The sequence below is a fragment of the Tursiops truncatus genome, chromosome 21 (genome assembly GCF_011762595.2).
Source record: "Tursiops truncatus isolate mTurTru1 chromosome 21, mTurTru1.mat.Y, whole genome shotgun sequence".
Taxonomy (NCBI): domain Eukaryota; kingdom Metazoa; phylum Chordata; class Mammalia; order Artiodactyla; family Delphinidae; genus Tursiops; species Tursiops truncatus.
Window position 1 is genome coordinate 29,817,897 of NC_047054.1, and position 20,153 is coordinate 29,838,049.

The 20,153-nt window shown below is 46.7% G+C and overlaps 1 protein-coding gene across 11 annotated transcripts in view; it reads left to right on the forward strand.

Moving 5' to 3' along the window:
• The first annotated feature begins 282 nt into the window (after positions 1 to 282).
• Positions 283 to 20,153, forward strand: part of TACC1 (transforming acidic coiled-coil containing protein 1) — a 112,853-nt gene continuing 92,982 nt past the window's right edge. Inside the window, exon 1 of one of the 11 annotated variants that reach the window (XM_073798579.1) lies at positions 283 to 421. Coding sequence is in view for 3 of the 11 variants with exons in the window: in XM_073798575.1 (XP_073654676.1) it covers positions 19,246 to 19,322 (77 nt within the window). In the remaining 8 variants the exon portion in view is untranslated. Of the gene's footprint in view, positions 422 to 19,164; positions 19,323 to 20,153 lie in introns of those variants that run through there. The other 10 variants (XM_073798574.1, XM_033848719.2, XM_019921454.3 and 7 more) reach the window with 10 other exon arrangements.

The following is a 20,153-nucleotide window of genomic DNA, read 5'->3' on the forward strand; positions in this document are numbered from 1 at the left end:
TGAAGCCGACGTTCCATTAAGGAAAGAAAAAAAAAAGTGCCGGAGGAAAGAGTAAGCGGGAAAAGGATTCAGACGGAGCTTTAAATTCCAGACGGGGCCGCAGTTGAGAGCCCTCGGGAAGCTCCCTCTGAAGGGAGACAGCAGCCAATTTCTCCCTGGGGCTCCCAGCCCTAGTGGACATTTCCTGTTCTGCCCCTGGACATTCAAGCCAGAACTTACAAAACATCCTTTTCCCTCGAACCAAGCGTTTGGTTCGGAGACCCACCCTTCCCCACGTCGGTGATCTCAGCCCGCCCTCCCCTTCCTTCCACGGAACCCCTCCCAGACCAGAGGCGCTCGGCTTCCTAAGCAAAGATGATGGATCCGCTGTAGCAGGTGACGCCGAAGGGAGAGAGGAGACCGGGGGACCACCACCGACGAGGTAGGAACGGGGGCTGGGTGTTCTGGGGTCATTTAGCATTTATTGAGCAAAGCGGGGCCCTTGAGCTTTAAGCCTTGGGCTGGAGACGTTTTCTGGTTGATGGGGGTGTGTGGAGGGTGAGTGAACTCCAGGGAAGTTGGGCATTTCTTTTCCCTCTCCCTTTCCAAATTTTACTTTAATTCTTGGGTCTCTGGAAGCACGTGTTGTTTGTCTGGTGTGGAAAGTGTTAGGGCAGAATTCTGGGAATTCCCTGATTTCTTTTTTCTTTTGCTTTCTTTTCTTGGAAAGAGAGGTCGTGGGGAGGGAGTCTTGCAATGTCAAGGAGGAGCATTCATAAATACATTCCTCTCTGAATAGATTCAGAGAGGAATGACCCACGTGCCTGTGCAAGGAAAAGGTATTTTCACCTTGATGAGCTGGGGTCCCCCTGTTTCCCAGGACCTGGGTGGTGTGTCCTCCTGGTTCGCCATGCTTCCCCCTTCTCCCCCTCCCACTGTCAGGGGGACACACGACTTGAGCTGTTTCTCGGGTCGGGGGATGTGGCACATGGCCCCAGTGCTGTGCGTTTATGGGCAGAGCCCAGGTGTCCCTGGACACTTAGATGTCTGTGGCAGAGCTAACTGGTCTACCTGGAAGGCTGCATGTGGCTTGTTAGGGAATTGCCCCAGCAGCTGGTCACTGAGAAGTTAGCCTTGGCAACACGTGCTGACATTGGACTGACCCAGAGAACTCAGCATGGCTTCTGCACAAGGAGTGCTCAAAATTTTATGAAGCAGTCATAAATGAAGAATTTCAAATGCCCTTCCTCTGAATGCCTATGGCTTTTTACTTCTCTGTAGCACTCATTTTGCTCCTTATCCACATACTGCCTTGCACTGTTCTCTAACAAGATAAATAAATGAGAGAGTGAATTGGACAAATGAGTCATAACCTATTACTTGGTGATCCCAAGACAGTTACTAACTCCAGCTGAGCACTGGCTGTGTGCCAATCACCATTGTAAAGGTGGCAGGTGTCATCATCATCATCATCCCCATTTTACAGATGAGGAAACTGAGGCTGGAGACACAACTAGTGAGTGCAGAGGAGGGATCTATACTGAGTCCAGGATGCGATGTTCTGAAACCAAGATTGGGGTTTGACCCTTGGTTCCCTCATTGCCTAGCTGGGTGATTTTGGACAAGTTAAATGTCCTCAGCCTCAGTTTCCTCATCTGCAAAGTGAGACAAGAATAACCACACCTCACAGAGGTGTTGTGAGAGATAGATTAATTCTAAAGATTATTTTACTGAAGCAGGTCAAAATGTAGGCATGCTCTTCCCAGACCCTACTGTGTGCGTTATAAATGTGGAGGGGTCTCTTGCAACTGAAAAGCCTCGGGGTTCTGTAGGAGGTAGCAATAGTGCCTTGTTAGGATTGTACCTTAACGATGGACATTGGGGTTCACTTGCCGGCCAGTACAAGCCTGTAGCCGCCGGTTCACTAGACTCTAAGCTCGCTAAGGGCAGGGTTCGTGTCGTATACACGTTCTGGATTCTGGATTCAACCAACCTCGAAACAAACACCCACCCCCCCCAAAAAAATTCCAGAAAGTTCCCCAAAGCAAAACTTGAATTTGCACTGCAATTATTATTATTATCTTTTTTTGCGGTACGCGGCCTCTCACTGTTGTGGCCTCTCCCGTTAATGGAGCACAGGCTCTGTACGCGCAGGCTCAGCGGCCATGGCTCACGGGGCCCAGCCGCTCCGCGGCATGTGGGATCTTCCCGGACCGGGGCACGAACCCGTGTCCCCTGCATCGGCAGGCGGACTCTCAACCACTGCGCCACCAGGGAAGCCCCTGCACTGCAATTATTTCCGTAGCATTTACATTGTATTTACAACTACTTGCATGGCACTTCCGTTGTATTAGGTTTTATAAGTAATTTAGAGATGATTTAAAGTATAAGGGAGGATGTGTGTAGCTTATATGCAAGTACTACGCCACTCTATAGAAGGGACTTGAGCATCAGTGGATTTTGGTGTCCGCCGGCATCCTGGAACCAATCCCGGGGGGGAACCAAGGGACGACTATGTATTTGTCTCTCTTAGAAAATGTTTCTCAACCTGTGATTGAGGGACCTCATTGCCCTTCAGAAGGGTCGCAGGGTCCCCGCAGGGCAGGAGTTCAACAAAGCAGCTGTGGATGCCCCAGGCGCCTCCTCTTTCCACTCCCGACAGAGCAGCCCCATCTTTACCTGATTACGTGTTGGGGTGCCCATTTGAAAGAAAGTTTTGAAAACAATGTTCAGAACTGCTTACCTGGGACAGGTAATGTTGTGTCTAGGGAGAAACTGACTGCTTACGGAACGGAGTTGATTTATGGAGGGATTTCCAGCCGGGCCCTGTCTGGGCTCTCACTTGGCCCTCCCCATCACCTTCTACTTAGTGACCATCTCCCACTCCAGGGAACCCACAGGAGGTGTGTGCCAAGCGGGCTCGAGAGGTGAGCCCTTCCGTCCCAGGCAGCCGGTCCTCAGGTGCAGGGACAGACAAGGGGCGGGGCCCCAGAGAGCTTATATTATTACAACCTGGCCTCTCTCTAAGTCTTCTCGGAATGTGTCCTTCTCAATTCTGCTCACAGTGATGGACTGCCTGATCCATACTCATAATAGCTATGATTCATCTACCTTAACAATGACAGCTTACTTTCTGAGCCTGGCGCTGTGCTGAGCACATTACGCAGATACGCTCAGGTAATCCCCACGAAAGCCCTGGAAGGCAGTTTCAGCCTGTTCCCCACTCTGCTGATGAGCAGCGTGAAGGTAAAGGCGTTACATCACTTGACCAAGGGCACCCAGCCAGTTAGTGATGAAGGTGAGATTGGAGCCCCTCCCCCAAGCCTGATCCACCCCACCTTGAATAGTTTTGCAGCCCCATTTGACAGAGGTAAGAGGGATGTTGTTGTGTGTTTCTTTCATATTTTTGGCAAAGGATGGTCCCTGAGCATAGGCTGGGAGGAACGGGGCCAGGACAGGACGTTCCATGGCGGAAGAGTGCTGCTGTGAAAAAGTAGAGTCGGAATTCTTGTCCAAGCTGTGGCCCTGGGAGCGTCACCTGTCCTATGAGAGGTGACATGGGTTTAGTGGGAAAGAGCCAGCTCTATTGCCAGACTCCCCGGGCTCAAATCCTTGCTCTGCCCCATATTAGCTAGATCATCTTCGGCGAATTTCCAAAATAAAGATATTCCGTGTAGAGGGATGATAATAACCGCACCTATATCATAACGATATTATGATGAAATAACTCAGTCCACATAAGGCATTTGGGGCTGTGTCTGGCACATAGTAAGCACTCAATAAATATGTTATTATGTGTAAAAGAGGTTGGGTGGCAGGCTGGAAATAAGAAGTAACTAGTGTTTGAGATTGAAAAATGGACACCAGCAATGTCACCTGTGAGCCGGGGATGGGACGGTTGTGCCTGGACCCCAGCCAGGAAGGATCCAGAGTCCCTGAGAGACAGCTTAAGACCTACGAGAAAAAGCTTAGATGTTCTCTTAGAAGTTTAATAAAACTGAAACAACTAGTCTTCAGGATTGGACTTGCCAAACTGGACCCTTGGATTAAATGAAGTTTAACTTATTTATCTTTGTAGTTATGGAAATCAGTCCCACTTCTGACCTATTGTTATTTCCAAAACAAAAAACAAACAAAAAAAGCTTGCTTGTAAATGCCATTGGCTGAACCACTTGTACTTTTGGAAGGATGACTTTAAGATTTCAAGCTGAGATATTAAATTTAAGAGCTAAATATAGCTGATAAAAAAAAAAACAGGAAGGGCTCATGACTTATAAAAGAATTTTGTGGCTTTTTCAGAGAACAAATCCGTGAGCACCGCCTAAGTCTAGACTAAATTTGCAATGATTTTGAGAGGAGCATGCATCCATTTGCCGACTGTTACTGGAAGCAAAAGTATGCAAGAAATAAATGAGAGGTGGTTGTTTATTGAGCACTTACTATGAGTCAGGCATTGTGCTAAGTGCTTCATATGTACTATCTCACTTGTTTAACCCCCATGTCTGCCTATCAGGTGAGTACAGTTGATCCTTGAATAACATGGGTTTGAGCTGCGTGTGTCTACTTATAAGAGGAATTTTTTTCAATAAATACCTACAGTATTTAAGTATCTATTGAAAAAACTACCCAACCTGGGGTTGGTTGAATCCACGGATGCGGAATCTCGGATACGGAGGGCTGACTCTGTGGAGGGTGGTGATCCCTAACCCCCTGTGTTGTTCCAGGGGCAACAGTACTACTATTATCCCCAGTTTGCAAATAAGGATAACAAGCCTTAGAGAAGGAAATAATATGCAAAAAAGCACACAGCTGCTAAGTGCCAGGGTAGGGAGTCTACCTCAGTATGTCTGGCTTGGGTATGGGCGCTTAACTCTTACCTTACGGTAAGTCTAATCTTCCCTGATTTAAGCCCTTTCTCTCTGTCTGAGGAGGGCTGGATTTGGAAGGGGGTGGAGTAACTCACAGCCCTCTTAGGCATTTAGAGAGCAGGGGTCAGAAGATGTAAAGGGCACCTGACAGCGGAGGCCCAGTGCAGCTGCATCCAACCCAGCAGACTGGGTCAGGCGCGGGTTACCTCGTGAAGCAGGCTGTCTTCTTAACCTTCTCCGTGCACTCCGAGAGGCCCACTGTCTCCAGGGATGTGTCCCTCCTTTTCTGCAGGGATCTCAGCACCTAATCCCCTCTGTAGCCCATATTTAAAATGGATCCTCTTATTGGCTGTCCATCCAATGCTCCTTTGACCGGTGCTTGGCTTTCAGCAGACCATTGAAAAGTGACTAGTAAGTGAATTGATACACAGGTGCATCTCCAGTGGGAGACTTCACTGTCACTGTGGCAGCACATAGGTGAGCATTTTGGAGGAGGGACACTCCCCAAGTACCCGCTAGCCAGCTCCCCAGTTGTTTCCTGCTCCAGTCTCGAAAGACAAGCTCCTTTGTGAGTGTCTGGGGTCCAGATCACAAGGTTTTCATGTGTTAGTGGATACAGAAGCTGCTTATCTGAATTCTCCAAATCTTTATAGCACCGACTCAACCGGGACAGCTCCAGGCAGCAGCATGAAGCGTGATGTCTTTCCTTGGTGCCCAGAGCGCTCTCTCTCTGTCTCTCTCTGTGTCTCTCTTTCATAGAGGCCCTTCTTCCACCCACGTTCTCAGCCTCTGACATCCAGACTCCTTCCTTCCCCATCTCTGGTAAGGCTTTCAGGCCCTTCATTCACTGAACAACCTTGAAGTACACATCGCCCACGTGTGGGTGTGTTTACAACAAGAATAATTTTTTTTTTTGCTGGAGACAAGATGACAATGGAATTTAGGAATCAATGAGCAGTTTGGGGAGGGTTTTTAAGGATATTGGAATATAGGTCCTTCATACATGATAAACTAAGGTTCACGTGGGGCCTATCTGTAGTTATGGAGGGACGTAGTTCAATGGTTAAGGGTAGGGTTAGGGGAAAAGGAGGAATCCGTTGTATCTCCCAGGCCACCCAAGATACATGAGAATGGGGAGATTACACCTTCTGCACTTTCAGCCCTGGAGGGGCTCCTAGCTTCACCTCTATTTTCAAAAGGAGGTTCCATGGGACAGAAGCAGACAGAAGTCCCTGAAAAAGCAGACACAGTACCGAACAAAATGTCCCAAGGCAGCCGGGGAAGGCTCGGTGTATGTTCACTGGTCCATGTGGGGCTCTCCTGGACCCTTGGAACTTTCCATGGTTTGACTTTCTGGCTAATCATTAGCAGCTGCGTGGTGGCTGGCAGCCACCTCTGCGTTGGGCCTGCCAGCCCGAGTTCTGGGCCAGCCTGAGGGCTGCTCTAGCTGCCGTGGGGGGCTGGGGTCCCTGGAGTTTTCTTCAGGAACTAGCAGGCGTGCCCCGGGCTGCTGACCCCCCCGCTGGCTGAGGGACAGCTTCTCTGCTGCCTCATAGCCTCTCGCTGCTGGTGGTCCAGAGCCCCGTCTGGTTTTCCTGCCTCAGGTTTCCTTCTCCAGCATCCCTGAGCCAGCACGGGCCCGGTTCCTTTCCTGGGAGTGTCTCAGTGGCCCTCGCTGCCCATCCCTGCAGAGATGCCGGGTGGGCATCAGGAAAAGAGATGTTAGTAAACAAACAGCTATTGGGGCTCCAGGCAGGGATCAGCCTTAGCCTGAAGGCATTCAGTCTGCTTCTGGAATAATGAGCGTAAGGCTTGAAAGGGATCTCAGAGGCTTTCCGGTCTAAACCCTTCATTTGACAGATGAGGGGACCGATACCTAGGGGAGTGGTGACTTGGCCAAGGTCATAAATCTTGGGTCCACAAAACCAGTCTGCTATGTGGGTGGTCTGGTAGGGGTAGTTACAATTTCTCGGGTGCTGGCTATGTCCATTGGCCCCTCAATCCCCTCCCCACCCTTCTCCACTCTCCTCTGTGTCCAGTAGGCTGACCTGAATAGTTACCTTGCATTTGGCTCCTATATAGTTTAGGTTCAGCCAATGGAGCCCTCAGGAAGGAGGTCAGAGGGAGGGGAGAGGGACACAAAGGTACTCATTCCCCTTGGTCCTTTCGTGCTGCATTGCCTGGGCTGGTGTCTCCCCTGACTGAAGGCCACACTCCTGTCAGACGGCCCTTCTGTCCCTCTGACCCTCAGGCCTAGGGCAGCAACAGTGTCTCCCTGACCGTACAGCTCTGGAGAACTGCACTTTCTCTTGTCCCCAACTCTACTCAGGCCTTTGTAAACTATCCCTTTATTAAACTCTCGAATTGGAGAGCGTTACGTGCCAGGGTCCTGACAGATACAAGAGGGTTTGTTTATTAGAGAGAGGAAAGTCTATATGACAGGAGGATGAAATTTAGCAAGAAAGTGTATTTGTTTCCTGAGGCTATTGTGAGAAATGACCATGAACTTGGAGGCCTAAAACAATAGGCATTTATTCTCTAACAGTTCTGGAGGCCGCATGTCCTACCTCAGCATCACTGGGCAGAAATGAAGGTGTCGCCAGGGCCGTGCTCCCTCCAGCGTCTCTCAGAGAGGATGGCTGTGGTGGGCTGGAGTTGAGTCTTTCCCTTTCCAGGTCAGTTAGGCTTTGATGGTACCCCAGCAGGTTAGACTCTGGGTAACTAGTTTCCCCTACAGACTCACAGACTTAGAAAACAAACTATGGTTAACAAAAGGGGAAGGTGGGGGAGGGATAAATTGGGAGTTTGGGATTAACATATACACACTGCTGTACTTAAGCCATTAAATATAGCAGTGTGTATACGTTAATCCCAAATATAGGACCAACAGTAGGACCAACAAGGACCTACTGTACAGCACAGGGAACTCTGATCAATATTCTGTAACAACCTAAGTGGGAAAAGAATTTGAAAAAGAATAGATACATGTATACGTGTGACTGAATCACTTTGCTGTACACCTGAAACTAACACAACACTGTTAATCAACTAGACTCCAGTATGAAATAAAAATTTTAAAAAGAAGAAAAATGGAACGCTCTGGCATGTTTCAAATGGTTTCTTTCCCTCTCCCCTTGCCGAAAGCCCAAGGGGATTTTTCTCTGTGGGAATCTGGTCTAGCTCCTGGGGGTAAATCTCAAAATTCTGGGTCTCCCTGGAGTTTGAAACCTTCAGAGCCGTCCACACTGAGCCCCCAGCAATTCGTCAATTGCAGTTTACCCCAGCATGGTTTCCACCTGGTTCTGGTTGTGAGTCTGCTCCGCTAAGCAGTGACTTCCTGCATTCGCCTGTATGCCGCTCCAATCTGGCGGCAGTGGTTTGCCCTCTTTCCTCCCCTCTCTTACGAATCCCAGAGGAGTTGTTGATTTTTCAGTCCGTTTATCTTTTTACTTGTTGGTAGGACAGAGCGGCAACCTCCAATCTCTCTCCACACGGAACTGGAAAACTCTACCCATTTATTGACATTCCCGTGCTTGACAGAAGCATTACCCAGTCTTTGAGGGACATGTATTGCTGAAGATGCCTTTCAGCCCCCCAGACTCTCTAATTCTCTTATCCTTGGGCCTGGCAGCTGGCGGTCACTGTGGCATTCCCATTCTGAAGCCAACAGATTAGTCACCAGGCAAAACACTGTGGGAGACAAAATGGCAGCAGGGGTGATGGGGACACCAAAGTTGTGGAAGGGCCCAGCCTACCGACATTATGTATGTGGAGGTTTCTTGACTCAAGAGTTGAATCCTACAATTGGGAGTTTGGGATTAGCAGATGTAAACTGTTATATATAGGATGGATAAACAACAAGGTCCTACTGTATAGCACAGGGAACTATATTCAGTATCTTGTGATGAACCCTAATGGAAAAGAATATAAAAAAGAATGTGTATATATGTATAGCTGAATCACTTTGCTGTACAGCAGAAAGTAACACAACATTGTAAATCAATTATACTTCAATAAGAAGTATACCTGAGTATACACACACATTTATAAATATTTCTATATGTGACCACGTGAATCTATATTCAGCAGAACATGAATTCACACTGATGTCTCCAACTCCAAACCATGACCACATGGCTCTTTCTAGACCTCCCTTTGCTCACCTATTACTTCCCACTCCGACAGTGAGAAACCTGGCTCCCACCATCTGCCATCCACTTACTTCATTGTTCAATTGAGACATAGGTGTATCGCGGTATTAGACGTGTTAACACGTACACCCATGGGAACAACTTTATCAGCTAGAGAACAGTCCTTGTGCACAATTTCCTTTGCCTTCAGCTTTACAGACTCCATTCATTTCCAAAGTTAGTTAGGTCAGCATCTTTCCCCCCACATCCCCTCCAGTGGACTTGTGTCATACATTTGCAATACAGTTAGGTCGTTTTGTCACAGTCTGCATTCCATCCTGGGATTCCCTGATCTCCTAAATATTTTTTCTTTAATTTGCACACATTAAGTTTCACTTTTTTGTGCCGTAAAGTTCTATAGGTTTTGACAAATGTGTGGTGTCATGTCCCCACCATTACAGTATCATATGGAATAGTTTTATACCCTAAAAAAATCCCCTGCACTTCACGTATTAAGGCTGATTGAGGAGTAACACCTGGGAAAGGAAAAGAAGAGAAAGCAAGATTGGACACTACAGCCTTCAGACTGTGATACAGGTCAGATTAAGTCTGCCAGGCCAACGTGAAGCTCCAAAGCAAAAATTGCCTGAGAGAGGAGTCCCACATTGGGCAGCAATGGACAGGACGTTGTACCACCACCTTGCTCAGCCATTGGCTGGGGGCTGCCAGAGGGGACTGATCTCAGCTCAAAAGCCCAGGCAGACTCTGAAGACACTAACAGCTTCGGGTTAGCAGCTAACCACATTCCTTGATGCTGGGTTGCTAAATCCGTCCTTGACAGGGGTCTGAGTGCCACAACTCTGTGTCTGCCGGAAAGATCTTTGAAGTTTCCAAGCAGAGGCTGGCTAACCACTGATCAGGAATCTTGAGCGGAGGATCCCTGCATCAGGTGGGATTTCAAATCAGGGGATCCCAATGGCCTCTGTCAGCTGCTGGGCCCCATGACAGGCCTTCAGCCTGCTCTGATCCAGACGACCCAGCTATTCCATCTCTCACATTCATTCCACCTTGCTCAAGCCCCTGAGCAGGTGCCAGGGAGCCAAAAGAGGGAAGCTCTGGTTCCCACTTATGCCCACACCTTCTTAGACCCCAGATGCTCAACAAAATGGTTACAGTATCAATAGCAACGTGGACCACAGATTAGAGCGTAGATAAAAAGCTTGTGAGTGCAAGCAAGGAAGTTGAAAAATTCAAAGCTAAGACTACGCAGACCAAATCCTGTTTGGAAATGTCCCCTCCCTTGAACACGGGAAAAACAAATCAACAGCACTCCCTACCGATCTGTGTATATACCATACCTGGCAAGGTACGACACTTTTATTTTCTTCAATCCTAACTCCTATGGGCGCCCCTGGGTTTTTATCTGCAGATGTGCAATTCTGCTCTTTCTCTGCAGGAAGGTGGAAAACTTCCAGAAGAAGGAGTGGCTCTGATGCTTTGTTCTACCTGTGCTTACTTTTGCTTTTATTTAACCTGTTGAAGGTTAAAAGCCTGTTTTATTCTTGTAACTTGGCAGCTCTGCCTGGCTCACAGATGTCCTAAGATAAACACGCGAGGTCTGTATATAACCTCTCAGGACAGTCATAGCTTCCAAGCCAAAAGAACTTTGAATATTTACTTTGACTCTCTTTGGAGACTTCCTCTGAATGTTTGCTTCTGCTTTGAAGCATTTTCAGACTCCATAGACCCTGCTTGTTTTGCCCAGCCAGAGAACAGTGGCATTTTTTTTTCTTATATTCACACTCCTATTTTTGTACAATGAGCCGTGCATACTGATTTTAATTCCAGAGGCTCACAAATTAAAGCGCTTCCTGGAACCCAGACCTCCAGTACTTTTGCCAGCCTTCTCATTCTCTTGTCCACTTTGCCGTTTCGTGGTGGAGTAAGTAAAGTCAGAACCTGCTGGCTCAGAGTAGAAATAAACTATTGGTGGATAAACTCTCCTGACCCTCCCACCCCCAGGACCAGACAATGGGGTTGGAATCCATGTTTAGATACCCAATGGTTGCTCCAGGTCACTACCCCAAAGTTATACGAGACCCACAAAAGTACTAAGAGTTACTATTCCAAGGAGACACTTGGCGGTTTCTGAATCCAGGACTTTTGAATTACAGGCAGGTTCTGTCTCTGAACATAAAGCCGGAGCACACATCAATAGCCTGCTTAAAAAAAAAAAAAAAATCAATAAAAAGTCCACAAAGCGTGTACTGTCCCTGAAGCATTATGTAGGAATAGAAGTGACAAGTAAATGAAATAAAAAAACAAAAGGTTTTTTTTAAGTGCTTTCATTCCTCTCCCTGAGAATACAGACTGAAATTGTGAACCTGGCAGCTGTTTCCACAGGAGGAGACGAGGGTCACAGGTCTGAAGCGCGAGCTGTCTTCTAGAAACTGCCCTCTTACATAGGTGACAGTTGCATCACCTTGAAATAGGAGAACACTTTTTTGTTTTTCTTTTCCCTCCAGAATTCAACTTTACTAGCACAGTGTGTTAAAGAGCAATCAGAGTGGCTGTTGGATTATAGAGGAATTTCTGAGAATTAGCCTTAGGCAAAAGGCATTTGGCTGGAAACTTGCACTGAAAACTTACCTTGCAAGTCAGCATGTGACTTCCACCTGACTTAATTTTCTTCAGTCCCAAGGGTTCCAAGGCCAAAGAAAAGGTTCTGGTCTGGGTTGCTGGCGTGTTTGCTCTTCAGAGTCAACTGGGAATAAATTCAAAGACAAATCAACAAAGGTAACTTCTCCCTTTGACACTGAGTATAACTGGGAGGGTTTCTTAAGTAAAATTTTTTGTTTTCTCATCAAAATAACAGATATGCAATCTTTGTATTTGGTTTAAGTGTGAATGAAAGAGATAAGGATTGAGGAAAACACAAAGGACCGGGCAGGGGTGGGGAAATCTGAGTCGTGGTTTTAGCTTCTGTCTCTTGACCTGGGGCATGTTGCTGGGCTATCAGGGCCTTGGTTAACTTATATTAAAAGAAGAAGGTGGAATTAGATGGCCTCTAAAAGCCTTTCCAGGTCTGTTCTAGGAATCAGTCTCTTAGTTTTTATTTTTTGTTATCTTTAGGCCAAAACAATGATGCAAGGTAGAATTAGGGTATAGATTTGCAAGAGGGTCATCTTTTTTTTTAATTTTCTTTTAATTAATTTTTATTGGAGTATAGTTGATTTACAATGTTGTGTTAGTTTCTGCTGTACAGCAAAGTGAATCAGTTACACATATACATATATCCACTCTTTTTTAGATTCCCTTCCCATCTAGGTCACCACAGAGCACTGAGTAGAGTTCCCTGTGCTATACAGTAGGTCCTTATTAGTTATCTATTTTATATATAGTAGTATGTATATGTCACTTCCAATCTCCCAATTTATCCCTCCCCCTTCCCCCTTGGTAACCATAAGTTTGTTTTCTACATCTGTGACTCTATTTCTGTTTTGTAAATAAGTTCATTTGTACCATTTTTTTAAGATTCCACATATAAGCAATATCATATGATATTTGTCTTTCTTGCAAGAGGGTCATCTTGAGGCTGGTAGCAGGCTTCAGATGACTCTCACCTCATCCAATATGTTTGCAAAGATGAACTGAGATCAAGATGGGCATCAGGGTAGGCGTTTATATATATCTGTCAAATGAATGAGTGAATCAATCAATCAGTCAGGATAGTATTGAGGGAGAAGGGAATGAAGTCATTCCACTGGTGGAAGTTTATTTGGGGTAGGGCATAGATTTGCTTAGCAGTGATGGCTGGGGAGAGGTTTTATGGACAGATTCAGCCAGAGCTGAACTTCAGGACTGGGAAATGTTAGGGTTAAGACTAGTTTACATAGCACTCTTTATAGAGTGATTGCTGGCAGGCTGCTAAGTACTACAGTTTTTCCAACTACAGGTGGTTTAACTACAAGATAATGGGACTCTTCTTCTCCCCAGTTTAATAACCAGAATATTGATTCGTATTTGCTTTGGCTGAGTCTTACAGAAATCCAAACTTATAGTGGCTAAACAACATGTACGTTTATTTTTCTTTCACATAAATGAAATCTGTAGGTAGGCAATTCAGGGCAGGCTTAGAGGTTCCAAGGTGTTATGGGTTAGCATCCTTCAACCTCAAGTTGAAGTATGGCTGCGTGAACTCAGCTATCCCATCAGCATTCCAGCCAGCAGGCAAAAGAAAGAGCCAATAAAGGGCTCACCTCCTGTCTTAGTCCGTTTGGGCTGCTATTACAAACTATCACAGACTGGGTCATTTATAGACAACAGAAATTTATTTCTCATAATTTTGGAGGCTGGAAGTCTGAGATCAGGGCGCCAGCATGGCTGCATTTCAGTGAGGGCCCTCTTCCTGGTCCATAGCTGGTGCCTTCTAGCTGTGTCCTCACGTGGTGGAAGGGGCAAGGGGTCTCTCTGGGGCCTCTTTTATAAGGGCACTGATCCCATTCATGAGGGCTCTACCTCCATGATTTAAGCATCTCCCAAAGTCTCCACCTCCTAATACCATCACCTTTGGGGGTTCGGGTTTTAACATATGAATTTTAGGGGGATACAAACATTCAGACCACAGTACCTCCCCACTTGCCATGAATGATACCCCTTGGAAGTTGAACTTGGCACTTCTATTGTCATCCCATTGACCAAAACTTAATTACATGGCCACACCTAAGTGCAATGGAGACCGGGAAACATAACTTTTATTTATAATATGTAAAAATCAGCTTTTTTTGGTTTGTTTTAAGAGAGAGGGGGAGAACAGATATTAGGGAATATTAGTCTGTCACCCTGAGAGATTACACACTTATTCCAGTTATGCAATGAAGCTCCTTTTGTTCAACTCCTTTGGTCCTTATCCCTTAAAACCATCTTCAGGGCCCATAGCAAATTGTTTTCAGTATTCTAAATCTTTACCCTGTGGAGGTGAATCTGATTTTTGAAAGCAGGCCAGGGTCACTCAGGACAACTGTGATGAGTAAGGTGGGTGATAAAGCTGAGAACGACCATTTCATAAGAATGAGATATGGGCTTGTATATCTGGATATTATAGGCTATACTGGCCATTAGGATCATTCCTACAGAAAACAACTCTAGAACCCGGACATAATACATAAAGATTACCTGAAGGGACGGAAGAGGAAACAGAAGTAGGTAGATTCTGGTGTTGCATGTAGCTTGGAGAAGAGGAGATAAAGAGTCATACAAGTAGTCCCTCTGCCTCGGCTTTTAGTGCGGGGCTAAGTGTAGTCCACACAGTGGCTTGTGTAATAGAGACATACATGAAAAACTCCCGAGCCCTGCTGTTCTGGGGCATGAGAGAAGTGAAGCCAGGAGATGATGAATGCTGAAAAAGTGGGGGAACCCAGAAAGGAAAGAGCCAAAGAGGGGGTCCCTACACCAAATCATTGGCCAAGCCCTAAACCACACGTGCACAGAAAACACTCAAAGCAGCTCGGCTACACAGAAGGTCTGCACTCAGACTGGAGCTGCCACCCCAAGAAACAGGGTTTGGAGTTCAAGCCCAACAAGAAAATTCTCTGCTAAAACAAAGGAAAAACAACTCTCACCAGAGAAAAATAATGCAATCTGAAATCTCCACAGCTTAGTATTCATGATGTCCAAGATGCAGTCCAAAATTACCCAACCAATGGATACTAATAAACTAATATTAGTCTCTAACATCTGAAAAATCAACATAATTCAAAAAATTAATAGAATATAGGGGAAAACCAATATGATTATTTTAATAAGTGCAGAAATAGCATTTGTCAAAATTCAACACCCATTTATCATAAAAAATGTCTTAGTAAATTATGAATTAAAAAGAAAAAAACTTTCGGGACTTCCCTCGTAGTCCAGTGGCTGAGACTCCGTGCTCCCAATGCAGGGGGCCTGGGTTTGATCCCTGGTCAGGGAACTAGATCCCACATGCTGCAACTAAGAGTTCGCATGCTGCAATTAAGACCCGGCACAGTCAAATAAATACATAAATAAATTAAAACAAAAAAAAAAAACTTTCTCAACTGCATCTACAAAATAAGACAGCTAATGTACTACAATGTGAAGGATTTTATGCTTTCTACGTAGGATCAGGAACAAGGCGAGGATGTTGACTAACTAGTTTTATTTAACATTGTATAGAAGTGCCTAGTCAGTGCAGCAAGGCAAGGGGAGAAAAAGTATACAGATTATAAAGGAAGAAGTAAAATTGTCTTTACTTGCAAGTGATATCATATAGAAAACCCTAAGGAATGCACAAAAAAAGCTGTTAGAAGTAATAAGTGAATTTAGCAAGGTTGCAGGATACAGTATACAAAAGTCAATTGTATTTCTATATACTAGCAACTAACATTTAGAAAGTAAAATTATAAAACAACTCCATTTACAATACCATAAAAACACTTAGGAATAAATTTGGCGAAAGATATGTAAGACCTGTAGGCTAAAGGCTACAAAACATTATGGGAAATTCAAGAACATCTACATAAATAGAGAGCTGTACCATGTCCATGGATCAGAAGTCTCAAAATTGTTACACTGGCAATCCTCCTTGTGTTAGTCAATAGAATCAATATAATCCCTTTGGAAATCCAATCACTGGGATTTTAAATTTTTTTAATTTAATTAAATTTTTAAAAAGAAATTTATGTTTATTTTGAAATTTATACAGTAACACAAAGGACCTAGAATAGTCAAAACTATTTTGAAAATTGAGAACAATGTTGGAGCACTTACACTACCTGATTTCAAGAACCGTATGTGGCTCTTAAGTAGTAAATCCAGTTTTTTCGCGGTACGCGGGCCTCTCCCTGCTGTGGCCTCTCTCCTGTTGTGGAGCACAGGCTCCAGACGCGCAGGCTCAGCAGCCATGGCTCACGGTCCCAGCCGCTCCGCGACATGTGGGATCTTCCCGGACCGGGGCACGAACCCGTGTCCCCTGCATCGGCAGGCGGACTCTCAACCACTGCGCCACCAGGGAAGCCCAGTAAATCCAGTTTTAATCTTTGGTTTATAAATTGGCATTTAAATAATTTCCAAAAAAAGGGAAGATGGTGCAGCTCTGAGATAAGCATGTAGCTTCCCAAGTTGGCTACTTTGAAGAGTAGTATTTATTTGGCATGATTGCTGGGGAAAAAAAATCCACTTTGAGCATAAGCTTTGTAATAAAGACAGAACTGGGTTTAAATACTGAATATACCACTTTCCTTTCTACATCTCAGTTTCTTCATCTTCAAGTGGAGTGCACAGTGTAAAAATTAAGGAAATACAGCATAGAAACTAAGCTTTATGTTACAGCTCTGGAACGAGCCTACGTGGGTCAGAACCTGGCTCTGCTGTTTTCTAGCTGTGTGGCCTCAGGTGTGTTTAATCTTTCCATGCTTCGTTTTACTCTCTGTAAGTTGAGTATACTAAAAGTACCTACCTAAAATGCTGTGATGAACTCAATGAGTTAATATATCTAAAGCATTTAGAACGGAGTTTGGCACATTAAAAAGTGCCCAACAAGTATTACCTACTATTATCCTTTCCCAGTGTTATGAGGACTGAATGTGGTTATTCTGTCAACCACCAAGCAGGGTCCCTGGTATCCAATACATATTAGCTCCCATCCCTCCTTAGAGCATAAGTAGCATTCTGAGGGTAGGATTTGACACTGAAGGGTGTATTTTGCCATCTTGGGGACCATCTTGAATTTCAGTCTCTTAAATTTTCTTTCTTTACTCTTTTTTCAATGTTTATAAATGCCTTACTGACAGAAGCACAATGCACAAAGGGAAACCTTAACACTGGATATCAAATACTACCCCCTTGGGACCCCATCAGGCATTTTCCTGGAAAAGCCTTCGTAAGTTTACTTCCCAAAGACAAGAATTCCCTTCACTGTCTTCACTCCTCTGGTTACCCCTGTCTCTGTACCAGAAGGGGCAGCAAAAGCAATAAACACAAGCATCTTAGTAGAGATGCCCTTTGGGCCCCTGTAGACCATCTTTCACATTGTTGTACAGACTCCTTTTCCCCCTCATTGTCTCAGTGTCTGTGCACCACAGAGAGCTTCACTCTCTTCCTCTTCTTTTAAACCATTTTAGTGATGCTATCCTGTGCCTTTACGCACAAATATTGGATTGGACAAAAAGTTCGTTCAGGTTTTTCTGAAAATCTTACAGAAAAACCCGAAGGAACTTTTTGGCCAACCCGGTAGTAATAAAACTCCTCCCACAACCCGTCTTGTCTACCCGGGAAAAAGAAAACTTTCCCATCCTCATTTCCCTCTCCCACTGCTTCCCCTCCCATTTTTCCCTTGGAATGACCCACCTTTCTCCCTAGGAAGGGCTGAATGTTCCTCTGGAGGGGACCACAGCTCTTGACAGGGTCGTGTTTGCATTCTCAATGACACTTCAATCACATTGCCAAAGTATTCCAGGTAGAATGTGGGGAGAATTTGAAATTTGAAATTATCTGCCAAGAGTCAACTTTTCTTCAGCTATTTGAAATCCTTCCCACAAAACCTCAATGCTCAGTCTCACTATACTGTTACTAATTAATGTTTATTTTCCCACCCTCAAGTATTCTGCTTGTATATGTCTACAATGCAGCAGCATCCTGAATCCTGGGAACCTTCTGGCTATAGTAGAGTGAAGATAATGTATAAACAGGAAGTCAAAATTTGACCTAAAAAAGATCTGTTGTAAATATGTCTGTATTAGGGGTTTCCCGTCCTTTCCGGAAACATTAAAATGTAGCCATATACATCTTTACTGCCTGTAGCTTCCACTCAAGGGGGACGTTAACATTCCACGCCATTCTGTGTGCCTAACCACTGGCTCGTTCATTCATTCGGCAAATATTTATTATATATAAGCCAGGATACAGGCACTGCGCCAGGCACTAAGCCTGGATACAGAGATAAGGAAGCTTTCTTGCCCTTAAAAAGAACTCATATCCTAGTGGAAAGACAAGTAGGTGAAGAGATCATTACAAAATAAGATTGGTAAGTGCTATGTTAGAGGAATTAACACGTGCTATGGGAGCAGTGGGAAGGAAGGTGATAACGTGTGTACGATGAATGCACTTATCAACAATTATGAGTATGTACTAGGTATGTGCTAGGTATGTTGGGGGAACTGTGAAAATGAAACAATGAAATAAATTCCCTGTCTTCACGGAGTTTACATTCTAGTGAAGGAAACAGGCAATAACAAAAAAGTTGTAAGACCAGGATGCAGGACAGTGTTATGGCAGGGAGTATGAGTTGTGTCTGGAAGGATAAATGGGTATTAGGAGAAGAGATTGTTCTTCTTCCCACAAAAAAACGAAACGCCGAGGTGAAGGAGAGATGGCTGGAGGGGAGGGAAGTGGGAGGCGGGAGTGGATGAGAAACAGCATGAAGTATTCTGAAAAAGGAGTATGAGTAGGTGGATCACAGGTGTATGAATAGGTGGATCACAGGTGTAATGGGAGGGACAAGGTGCGTTCCCCCCTCCCCCAAGACAGAGCTCGGAAGAGAATTCATTCATTGGTTGTCAGAACCGGAAGGGACATTTAAGAGGTAAAGAATGATCACACTCCCTTATTTTACAAATGAACAAAGCAAGACTCGGGTAGGGAGCAGTAACTTGTCCCAAGTCACCCGGCTAGTCGGGGACACGGCCAGGATTCCCCCAGTTTTCTGCACAACTCCGCGGAGGCCTCTGTGCAGGACTAGCGGCCGGGGGAGGCCGCGCCGCGGGAAGGCAGCCCGGGTCAGGGATGCCGACACACACCGCCCCCTCCCGGGGCTTCTCCGCACGGCCGCCCGGCGGGCCTCCTCCCAGCCGCGCCCCTTCCAGCCTCGCGCCGGGGCGCGCCGGGCGGACAGGGAGGGCGACGGCCGCCGGGCCCCCAGCCCACTCCACCTGTCGCCCTCCGCCGCCCAGGGTCTCCCTGGCGCAGTGACCCGCGCGCTCAGCCTCTCCCGCGGGGTCCCCAGGAGGGGGTCACGAGCCGCCGCGCCGGCCGAGCCCCGCGATTGGCGGAGAAGTAGTAGCGTCTCCAGCAACGCCCTTTAGCCGGCTCTCCCGGCGTCCGGGACCCTGAGGCCGGGCTCCCCGGCACCCCCGCCCACCCGCGGCCCCACCCTTCCTCCTCCGCCCGCCGCCTCCTCCTGCCGGGGTCCCGGTCGGGCCGGCGCGCGGCAGAGCACGAGCGGGCGCAGCCGGGGCGCCGCGCTCCGAGCTATGGGAGGCGCCCACTCTCAGAGCCCGAGGGGCCGGGAGCCGGCCGCGGAGAGGCCCCCGAGACCCCGAGAGATCGCGTGAGTCCCAGAGCCCCCCGCCTCCCGCCCCCAGATCCCCGGGCCGCCGTTCGGGGCTTTGCATGCCGGCCGGGGATGGGAGCGCACGGCTCCCGTCCCACCAGGGCTGGGAAGGTGGGGCTCCCGCTGGCGCCCGCGGGGCGCAAGGGCACAGGGGTGGGCCTGGTGGGACATCCCGCCCCGAGCCTCGCCCTGCAGTGCCCCGGGGGCGCTGGGCCAGGACCCACAGCGACAGAATCGCGCCCAGGCGGGGCTGCTGTCCCGCGCCCCTTCGCGCTGCGCGGGTGGGACATGGGGACCCCGAGGTTTTCCAGACTCGTCCAAGCAGGAAGACGCACGTGTCCCTAAAGGGCTCAGAAACACTCCAGAGACAGATCTAGTTGCAGGGAGGAGTAGATATTAGAAGGGTTCTCGAGTCTCCAAGATAACGCGGCTCGTGTTGGCCTTCAGGGTCGGAACAGGAATTTGATGCAGTGCTCGCTGTTCGCAAAAACTCCCTCTCTTGTTTGCTCCGAGGGCTTCACGATGATCTCAGAGAAAGGGCTGTATTGTAGCAGTAGCAATTAGGCTTTTGTTCTGGGACAGCAACAATTGGGGACACCAAGTACTGAAATGCTCCGAAGGGACATTTTTAGAGAACGTGATTTCGAGCAAGTTGCACGGTTTGGAAGATGGCCTTGCTTCTTACCACAGAGAGGATGCGTCGATAACTATTTATTTGAGAACCCAAACGATCTTTAAGCGTATAATTAAACATGTTTAAAGGGTGTGCGTGTCTTGGAAGTGAGGTAATGTCAAGGAATCCACACTCTATTTGAATTCAGCCAATGC